Source organism: Poromitra crassiceps, assembly GCF_964638095.1.
Source record: "Poromitra crassiceps genome assembly, chromosome: 16".
NCBI lineage: Eukaryota > Metazoa > Chordata > Actinopteri > Beryciformes > Melamphaidae > Poromitra > Poromitra crassiceps.
In genome coordinates, this window is record NC_139645.1 from 35,747,217 (window position 1) to 35,758,617 (window position 11,401).

The 11,401-nt window shown below is 43.9% G+C and overlaps 1 protein-coding gene across 1 annotated transcript in view; it reads left to right on the forward strand.

Annotated features, from left to right (window-relative positions):
- LOC310791611 (protein NLRC3-like) overlaps positions 1–11,401 on the forward strand; it is a gene marked incomplete at both ends in the record, with an annotated part of 47,256 nt that overhangs the window by 35,259 nt on the left and 596 nt on the right. Inside the window, one exon of the mRNA XM_083653275.1 lies at positions 10,766–10,827. Coding sequence (XP_083509401.1) covers positions 10,766–10,827 — 62 coding nt within the window. The remainder of the gene's footprint in view (positions 1–10,765; positions 10,828–11,401) is intronic.

Genomic DNA, 11,401 nt, shown 5'->3' on the forward strand with positions numbered 1-11,401 from the left:
TAAATTGAGTGCAGAACTGAAATGAAAACGCAAATATTGGAGACAGATTTTTTTGTATTATAAGTGATTTCAAAGCAGTTTATTAATGAGAACATCCAACATGTAGCTGGTTTTAATCAAAGAGTTTCCACTGAGAGCTATGATCTGTTTTTAGAGGGTTAGATTCAAAAGAAACAATAAATGATAAACTATTAGTGTTGAGTGATGAAGCTGAAAATGTTACAATACAAATGTTCATATCAGGCAGTGTTGACTTTCATAACTATGCAAAATCACTATTTCTCTAAGTTTAATTTTCCTCCTGAATCAAAGTTGAATAGAAGATCTATCAAATTTAATTTAAAACATCTTTACTGACAGAATACTCGACTTAAAAGTCACATTGAACACGTTCACCAACAGATCCTCCTGGAAGACAATACAGCAGCAACTGGTCAGCAGTTACATTACATTTCTTTTTGTGGTTCATACTCTAATATTTACAGTTGCAGTGAGCTTCAGTTGGTGCTCTCAGCTGAAGGCCTTTCAGTTGCCAGCTGGCTGCCATGCAAAGAACTGGACTTTGTTAGAGAAACTAATCATCTATACTGTTTATTAAGAGGTTGAATGGGTTTAAGTAATTATGTTACTAGCACTTGTGCACTTGAAAAAGTGCAAAATTATTGTTATAATAAGCAAATTTGTACATTAGATCCGAGGAAATGGTGGCCATCTTGGATTTGAGGTCAAATCTGACTTTCCCCCACATCTGAAAATAAACCTTATGGTATTCACTCACTATCTGATTTGTGAAACTTTTATCCCATTTGTGAAAAGCAAAATAATAGGTGGTTTCACTGAGATTCCATAGTTTTTCCCCATCTAGACCATATAAAACCAGGTCCAGTTCAAAGACCATTACACGTAGACCTTTCAAATCTGGGCTAGATTACCAAGGGGACTCGACACCCTCACCAAGAAACACTTTGAGATTTGGGAAAGTTTTATCTTTTCTGTGAAAATGGAAAATGGAAGATTTCATTGTTTTTGCCCATCTAGACCACATAAAACCAGGTCCAGTTCAAAGACCATTACAATTAGGCCTTTCAAATATGGACTAGATTACCAAGGGCACCCTACACTCTCACCAATAAATACTTTCAGATTTGTGAAAGTTTTATCAATGAGCACACTTGAACATTAGACTAGGGAGGAATGACGGCCATCTTGTATTTGAGGTCAAATCTGACTTCCTTCCACATCTGACAATAAACCTTATGGTATTTACTCACTATGTGAGAAATTGCGTGCTTCTGTCAAAAAGTGCACAATTCCTGTATTTTTGGGAGCTTATCCGCTCTACTATTTGAAACTGTGGCAGGGAATGATTTAACACCAGCAAGACAATCACTTTTCTCTGTTAAAGGAGCAAAACTATGCAACAGTCAAGTCTGAGCTGAAAACACAACACGATTTTAATGTTTTTAACGGGTATTAAGTCATGGTTAAAAGAGAAACTGTGTTCTCACACTTAATACCCTTGTAGACCTCTGGTGGTACTCTGTGTATTATGTCTGTATTGTGTGTACATTGTGTGTACATTGTGTGGACTGTATTGTATGTACATCCTTGAATATTTGTATGTATAGCTTTGCTCATGTGGTTTTATATTTGATTGTTTATTTTTGGGTATGTCCTCTGGGGTGTATTTTAGTGACTTTCTGTATAGTGACTTTCAAGTCAATATATTTGTACGTATAGCTTTTCTCATGTGGTTTTATATTTGATTATGTTTCTTTTCGGGTATGTCCTCTTGGGTTGTGTTTTGGTGTAGGAGTCGCCTGTGGACAGGTGTTGAAAATTAGCCTTCTATATACACTTAACACCGTGTGGTTACTGTGCATACATGTATGTTACATCTCCAATGCTCTGTGATGTCCATATCAAATAAACTTAACCTAACCTGTGTGTGTGTGTGTGTGTGTGTGTGTGTGTGTGTGTGTGTGTGTGTGTGTGTGTGTGTGTGTGTGTACGTACGTACGTGCGTGTGTGAGTGCAGGCTGTCAGGCTGTCTGCTCACAGAGGTTGGCTGTGCTTCTCTGGCCTTAGCTCTCAGCTCCAACCCCTCCCATCTAAGAGAGCTGGACCTGAGCTACAATCATCCAGGAGCCTCAGGAGAGAAGCTGCTGTCTGCTGGACAGTGGAGAGTCAGGTATGGAGAGGGAACATCTGCTAGAAGACTCAGAGTCACACACATTTTTTGCAGCATTTGTAGGTTTTTTATAATTTTAAACAGGCTGAGAATGGTAGATGTGTCTAAATTAGGGTAAATTGTAAAATGTATACATTTCCCAACACACTGGTAAACGTGGATAAACAAGCAACCCCTGCCTGGAGGTGTAAGTCATGTCGGCGAGTCGACTAGCTGCACCAGGCAGGGTTGAGCTGAGTGGGTCCAGCTGGACTAGCTGCACCAGGCAGGGTTGAGCTGAGTGGGTCCAGCTGGACTAACTGGCACCAGGCAGGGTTGAGCTGAGTGGGTCCAGCAGTGGCGCCGGAACGAGTTTGCAATAAGGGGGACACAATTTTTTTTAATTTATTTATTTATTTATTTATTTATTTTTACTTTTCTTCCCGGCGCCCAAAGGGCGCCGTTTTTTCGGCGCCCTTACAAAAAATTGACGTTTTTATGGACGTTTGGATGATTTTTAGCCATATTTAAATGAATATCTCATTTTAAATTAACATTAGGATTATACTGTAGTGATGTAATTATTCAGTATTTTTCCTTTTCTCACTCACTTGGTGACTACAACAGACAGCAACACAGGCAGAAACACTGAACTTATTATTATTATTATTATTATTATCACTTCGAAACACAGTGCAAAACTTGTCATCTCAACACAAAAATAAAATAACAATAACCGTATACGATTATAGCAGCAGCCAATGACAGTGAGTGCAGTACAGAGTCCAGGTCTGTCTGTCTCTCAGGTGTAATAATCCCACAATGATCACGGCTTTAACAAGTGTCACAGGCTGTGTAAACAGTGTAAAGTGGGCTCTCTGTAACTTGATCCCTGGGTCTGTCTGTCTCAGGTGTAATAATCCCACAACGATCACGGCTTTAACAAGCATCACAGGCTGTGTAAACAGTGTAAAGTGGGCTCTAAGCGTCAGGGGCAGTTGCCCCCTCAGATTTAAAAAAAAAAAAAAAAAAAAAAAAAAATTTTTTTAGGGGGACCAAATTTTAAGGGGGACAAAATGTCCCCATGTCCCCCTTGTTCCGGCGCCAGTGGCGTCCAGCTGGACTAGCTGCACCAGGCAGGGCTGAGCTGAGTGGAGCAAAATAGAAATTAGAAAAATGAATAGAAATTAAAATCAAGCTGTCAAGCTGAACACAATGTCAGCAGCCGACAACTTGTTTCCACAGGGAGAGCTGCCGGACATAGTATCGGTGCATCCCTACCTTTAACATCTTCTGGTCAAGGGCTGGTCAGAGTCAGCTGTTTAGCGTTCACTCAACATGAACATCTTATCATTTAATCAAACCGTGCCTCTGACCAGACAACAGAGAATGAGCTCCACGTCTGCATAGCCGTTTTCCCACATGCGCTTTTTACCGTTAATGACCGGAAAGCGGTCTAATGCCATCATGTGTGAAAGTTGTTTTCCGGTATAAGCGCGACCCCGTCATCGCGGACATTTCACCAGTTTCGAGCCAGTCAGAAGAGCGGTATGCGCGATAAGGGACACAAGTGTGAAACGTGTCAAGTCATTTGCCGCGACACCGGTCCTTCTCATGGGCGAGGTGTACACACGTTGCTTAATGTTCCAGCGGGCATAATCTAATCATTCGCGCACATTAAAGCAAACTGGCGAAATTATCTTGTGATAATAAGAGTGGTATGTCAGCTTCATGTGTGGGCGTGCCGATTTCCCCCTCTCCCCTCTCTGCTGCCTGCTCGCTCTCTGGCCAGTCCTTCAGTCCTCCTCCTTCAGTCAGCAGCCCGACAGGGACACAGACAGCTCTGAGAGTCTTGCAAGCCGCCCAACGCTTGTTGAGAAAGCAAATGCACGAAGCGAAATGTGGAAGTATTTTGCTTACGTTGCCGACAGCGAAGGCAAGCCCGGACACATCAAACGAAGCCAGTCTGTAAAAAGTGCTTCAACGCGACGCAGGTGAACGGATACACATCGAACCAGCCAGGCTATTTCTCTCAGACACGGATCCCAACTTCTTCAAATATTTCAGTTCAAAGACTGGTTAGCGAATGTGAATGATACAACATACATGCCCTCTTAAGTCAAACGAGTGTGATTTATTGTGTGACAAGGAAACTTATTTCACCATCGGAGTTTTGCCGACCCCCAAAATAAGGAGGATTCCCCATCCAAGTGCACACGTCACTCCCCACCCACTCTGCAGTGCCGCCCCGCCCCCCAACATACAGGCAATTTCGCTGCTATATTCCCACATGCGAGCGCTCAGGCGTGAAGGGAAATTCCGGGAAATGTCCGATATTGACTTACAGGTAATTTTCCGGTACGCACGTGTGAAAACGGCTTATGTGATACATGATTCAGATGTAACGTCACATGATTTAGCACATTATACAACAACAATAACACAATTGGATCTCTTTGGAGGCAATCTCTGTTTATTCTGACAAAAGCAAGCAAATAATAACAATATCCTCTGGTCAAGCGTGAAAATCTACAATTGCACTGACAGATTACGTTCAAATTCACCAGCCATTAATGTTAAATAGTAAATCATTGTATTGTGTAGCAGCATTTTGGCTGATATGTTATTGCAATGATCCCGGGTTAATGACTAAACTCATCAGCTATATGTACCTAACTTTAGACGTCTCAGAAGAGCATACGAGTAACACCTAATGAGCCACATGCAGATTAACGTTACAACACTTTAAACGTAATATATGACAGCATTGTGCCTGTTGGGTCTCCATAACGTTAGCCTCCATGGTGCTCGCCGCTCGGTCGGTGTCATCAGATCAGTCCAGTCCACAGTCCCTAATGGACAGCAGTTATTCATCACTGTTAACGTTACACATTTACAGTTGCAGTTATCTAACGGAGCCAAGCATGGTGGGAATTACGCCCCTCCCACTGGCCATGATGCCCTGAGATCCCTAAGGCCACCTTGGCAGTGCCCTGCTACCAGCCTGCTAATGTAACTTCCTTATGCAAAGGATGTGTCATTGGCTCATTTTAACACACATTTCAGAAAAATCACTCTTCACGATGTCAATAAAACAATGGCCTTTGTGTCCTGGCATGTGGTCTTGTGCCCTAACAAAATTGCGACACTGAAGGTGCCCCCCCCCCCCCCCCCAGATTTTCATAATGCTGGTGGTGTCAAATTAATTTAGACACCTGGTTATCCACCTCAAATAGTGACAGAAGTGAATTTAATGATGAAATAGTGTGTGAAAAATGTAAAAAATATACCGTGTTGGACAATGACTTCAGTCTCCACCTGAACAGTCACAATGCATTATGGGGGAGATGAGTATATTGAGTAAGCCCCCGGTCTGTACTCAGAAATTCTTGTGAATATCTCGCCTACACAAAATTCATATACTGTACAGTGTGAACACACTACCTCTTCAATTTGAGTATCAAAAGTACGCTGAGTAGAGCTATCCGAACAGGCCCATTGACTCTGATTCATAAAGTTGAAGCTGAGGAATATTGTTTGATGTTGAATGGAGGATATGAATCACAGCGTCTGGAAAATCACTGTTATGGAAGTTTATGAAGGGTATTTGTTCATGATCAAAGAGATGATGCTGTCTGACTTTATTTACCCCCCTCCCCCACAGTGTGGACCATGATGCAGAGCGGTGGTTGAAACCAGGCCTGAGGAAGTGTAAGTGTGTATTTAGTTTGATTCAGTTTCTATTGAAATAGAAAGCTCATGTGTGACATCTATTCATTCAAATCCTATTCTGAAACAAGATGGCTGAAACAAGATGTGTCATGATGAAATTGAAGAAATGAACAGTCAGTCTGTTAATACCATAAAACTTCAATTAAAAGCCAAGTCCCATATAGACGATCCCTTTTACTGGCCGGATGTCGCTACACGTTTTGAAAAATAAATGCCCGCCTCAGTATTTATTTATTTATTTATTTATTTAACTTGCATTCAAACGTCAGTCCCAGGTCAGATCACCACAGAGAGAAAAACGTCCTGAAATTCAAGCGGTATTTTTCTTTTCATTTTTGATGAACAAAAGTCAGAAGCAGCAGAGAGACATTTCTCCATTGATTCCAAGAGAGAGAGAATGGTGACAAAATAAAGGTGATCTATGCAGTTTGACTTTCAGCAATTTATTGTTGTTAACATTATTTAAGATGATGATCAGCATCATCAGCCATTGTATCACGATTCATGTTAGTTGATAGCTGATTCACTTCACATTAAAACATGGCCAAAAGCAGCCAATAGGCTACATTCCACACTTTGATTGAGCACATTGGCTTCATTCATCAAAATCCATTACGACCTCACAGCAGCGTTTGACTGCGTTCCACTTGACTCACTTGCTTATTGTAGAATCTCCCATTCGTCTCCTCTGTCTCTCCTGCGCTCTTTTTAAAGGAAATCAAGGAAATCCACTTCCTTCCTCTTCAATCCATTCAGTCTTAAATAGGTGACTTGACTAAACCTCAACATATAGACAGTTTTCACAGAACTGTGTTGCTAGGAACAGTTTGAAACCTGTTTCCTGCCAGCTATTGTATTAGCAAACACTGCAACAGGAAGTATAGGGGTAATTTAGAATGTTTATGTTGTCTGTGTGGGTCAGGCTTTTTAAAGGCCGGCACCAAACCAAACCGTTAAGAGAGCCAGCTCGCCCTGTTAAAATATGTGACAATGGCGACCCCAACCCAACCTGGCAGCCTGCAAACTACAATCTAATTTAACTCTCGATTATAGGGAGGAGAGACTGGAGATGATGGAGGCATTTTAATAATGCTAGCAATCCTAAGAGACTCTAGAGACGATGCGCCATGGGCGGAACATGTTGTGGGATTTGATTATGTCACGGTTTGTGTTACAAATCGCTGATGATGTCACGATTTGCTAACACTGCCCGCCTTAGACAATTTTAATGACTCTGGAGACAATGTGCCATGGGCTCAACATGTTCTGGGATTTATGATGTCACAATATGGGTCACAAATCAGTGATGATGTCACTGAGTAGCTCACACGCTCAATTTCTAGGGTGGAGACTCTGGAGACGATGCGCCATTCGGACGAGGCCTCAAATGTTACGGTCGCAAATGGATGTATATATTTTCATTAAGTAATTTTGGCATCGTTTGTTGTCTAGGGGTGAAACATACATCTTCCATGCTAACCATATAGCACACATAAATGGTATATCAGTTTACCTCGACCCTCATAGCTGTTGACCAACCCTCTCTCTCGGTCAGGCTCACTTGGCCCGGCGCCCAGGCATCGTTGTATTGGTCTGGAAACCAACGTGAACAGGCAAATCCGTAGATTCCAAAACAAATGTCATATACTAATTTGAATGAAATTGTGCAATGGATACTGTAATCTCCATGCGTAATGTGATGCGATCTCCACACCATCGCATCATACATCACATCAACACCATCGCATACCAATAACACTGTGTTCTATAACTGTCACATCCTCGCTCTCTCTCTCTCTCTCACACACACACACACACAAACACACACACACACACACGCAAACAAACAAACACACACACACACACACACACACAGACAGAGGGGCGCAGAGCAAATGAATGGGCGTTCCCAAGTCATCTGCTATTCTCCGTGATGCGCAGAATGTCACTTGCGCTCGCGCAGCAACAGTGATTCATGCAGGATTAACTAAGAGGATTAATTAATTAAATGATTCAAAGACGTGGTGAGCTTGGTGAGGCCGTTAACATCCACACAACCAATCAATGTTGCTTCTTTCATTCCCTCCAATTCATTTGTGTAAATGCCAGGTTGTCCGTGTGCATCAGACATATCCAAAACACAGCGGTCATTATAGATACATCTACTAATCCTTTGTAGGTTAACACATTAAGTGCCAGAGACGACCTAACTCGTCTTACATAATCCAGCGCTTAAGTGCCAAGGACGAGCTAACTCGTCTTACATAAACATTTTTTTTTTTTGACGGTGGGACATCAATCAACCCCTTTTACATCTTCGAGATAACTATTTGGAGCAAGAGCATGTGTGTAATCTATTTTACCGACCACTAAGTGGCGACAGATACAGAGAGAAGCCACAGCCACGGGACCCGTAGCAGCCGCCTCCCGCGGAAATGGCTTGGCGATTTTACAGTCAGGAGCCCGGAGACACACACACAGAACGGACAGAGATCCCCTCCCCCCCAGAGCCGCGGATCAACGCGCGAACACACACACACACACACACACACACACACACACACACACACACACACACCGCGGGAGCAAGCCATTCAAGGAAATGGCTTGCCGATTTTACAGTAATCCATTTCAGACTCGTCCCCGCACGCAGGCAAGCAGGCAGGCAGGCACGCAGACAGACAGGCAGGCAGCACAACGCGCTTCTGACACGCCCGCTGTTAGGAGGAAGGAGGAGAAGACACACGGAGGGAGGAGTTTGAATGAGAGGGGTGTTTCCTGTTGTTATGGAGGAAATTACTGTTCAAAACTATTGTTTAGAATGTCTGACGGTCTTACTGATGCCAAAAATGAATGGTTAAAGTGACTGTTTCACAAAAAGCCATTTATCTCTGAATAAATTTCCAGACGCTGAAACCATGCTGTACTCAACGGCTAATATCTACATAACTACTAACTCTGCAAACTAACTCTTTTAGACAGAGAAAGCACACATTCTATTAGTTATTTTTAGATGATTGGTGTTCATGAATTCTTAACAGAAAAGAATCCTCGGCTGTTCTAAAATGAGCCAGAATCGTCAAAAACACCCCTGGCACAACTTACCTACAGGAATGAAAACATGGCTGGCATTCAATGTGTTAATACAACAGGGCTTATTACATTGTAGCCTATATATTTATATCATCACTCTGTTTAGGCTAAAACATATGTTGTGCCTAATCTAATGTCCACATTCTAACTGCACGCTTACTGTAATTAGAGGTTTCCTTCATCATAGGCTATAACATACACATGTAAACAATGTGTGTTTCTTTAAGGGATGTGTGAGAATTAAATTCTAGCCTATTTCAGTATATCAAAATGGTCCACGTGTGGGGTTCATCTTAATAGGCTATATCATGCATGCAGGGAAAGAGGTTACTTACTGTAGGCTATCAGCCAACACAAGTCATCTACTGTTAATACACTACAGGGGCCAGTTGCACCAACTGGTCTTACACTGGTCTTAAGCTAAGTTGGTCGTAACTTTACGACCTAACAGCTACGCCGGTTGCACCAAGACGGCTTAAGCCTTCTTTTCAGCCAGTCTCTCTCCCTCAGTCTCTCCCCCCCTCTCTCTCTCCCCCTCTCTCTCTCCTTCAGTCTCTCTCCCTCAGTCTCTCTCTCCCTCAGTCTCTCTCTCCCTCAGTCTCTCTCTCCCTCAGTTGCTCTCGTCTCCCTCTCTCTCTCCCTCTCTCTCTCTCTCCCTCTCTCTCCCTCAGTCTCTCTCTCTCCCTCAGTCTCTCCCGCTCTCTCTCCCTCAGTCTCTCCCCCCCTCTCTCTCTCCCCCTCTCTCTCTCTCCCTCAGTCTCTCTCTCTCCCTCAGTCTCTCCCGCTCTCTCTCCCTCAGTCTCTCTCCCCCTCTCTCTCCCTCAGTATCTCTCCCACTCTCTCTCCCTCAGTCTCTCTCCCCCTCTCTCTCCCTCAGTATCTCTCCCGCTCTCTCTCCCTCAGTCTCTCACGCCTCTCTCTCTCCTCTCTCTCCCTCTCCATCTCCCTCTCTCTCTCCCTCAGTCTCTCCCACCTCTCTCTCTCTTCTCTCTCTCCCTCAGTCTCTCTCCCCCTCTCTCTCCCTCAGTCTCTCTCCCGCTCTCTCTCCCTCAGTCTCTCTCCCCCTCTCTCTCCCTCAGTCTCTCTCCCCCTCTCTCTCCCTCAGTCTCTCTCCCGCTCTCTCTCCCTCAGTATCTCTCCCGCTCTCTCTCCCTCAGTCTCTCACGCCTCTCTCTCTCCTCTCTCTCCCTCTCCATCTCCCTCTCTCTCTCCCTCAGTCTCTCCCACCTCTCTCTCTCCTCTCTCTCTCCCTCAGTCTCTCTCTCTCCCTCAGTCTCTCCTGCTCTCTCTCCCTCAGTCTCTCTCCCCCTCTCTCTCCCTCAGTCTCTCTCCCCCTCTCTCTCCCTCAGTATCTCTCCCGCTCTCTCTCCCTCAGTCTCTCACGCCTCTCTCTCTCCTCTCTCTCTCTCTCTCTCTCTCTCTCTCTCTCTCTCTCTCTCTCTCTCTCTCTCTCTCTCTCTCTCTCTCTCTCTCTCTTGCAGCTTTCACAGTAACATTTATGGGATAATGAACTTAAACAAAACTATTACCACTGCAGGAATATTTAGTTTTTAAAGTATAATCCATCAAGTGTGATATTGTCAGCAAGTCAAGTCACAGCAGCTCTATGAGCAGTAGCAGGCAGCAAACATCACTATTGAGTAGAAAATAATCACAACATGGCACAACGTGCTGTCATTTAAAGAAATAGGCGCGACCTTTGGTTTCATGTTGACAGCAAAGAATACGTTGCTGTGTGAGCTGTCCTGGTGAATGCCTGGCTGTGTTTAGTGAGGTGGAGCTGCTGAAACAGGTGCAGGAGAGCTGGCTGCAGAACACGCTCTGCCCAGAAGGTAAAAAGACCGGTTTGGAGAGTTCTGGGCGGTTCCCAGCAGTTTGAAGTCGATGATAAACTACTTTTTGTGTTGCCAGTAGGTGGCGGTATGCCAAACTGCACGAAATCTCGAACTGCACTCTGCCGGGCTAAAATCCCCCATGCACACACACACACACACACACACACACACACATACAGTACACACGCACATGCTCAAACGCACACACACACATACAGTACACACGCACGCACATGCTCACATGCACACACACGCACACACACACACACAGTACACACGCACATGCTCACATGCACACACACACACACACACACACACACACAGTACACACGCACATGCTCACATGCACACACACACACACACACACACACACACACACACACATACAGTACACACGCACGCACATGCTCACATGCACACACACACACACACACACACACACACACATACAGTACACACGCACATGCACTTCATTCAGTGATTGAAGCAAATAAAAGGCTATTAATTGAAGTTTGATGGTAAATCAGCCAATAATAAACACAACAGATGTGTTAGATGAGAAGCTGCTGTT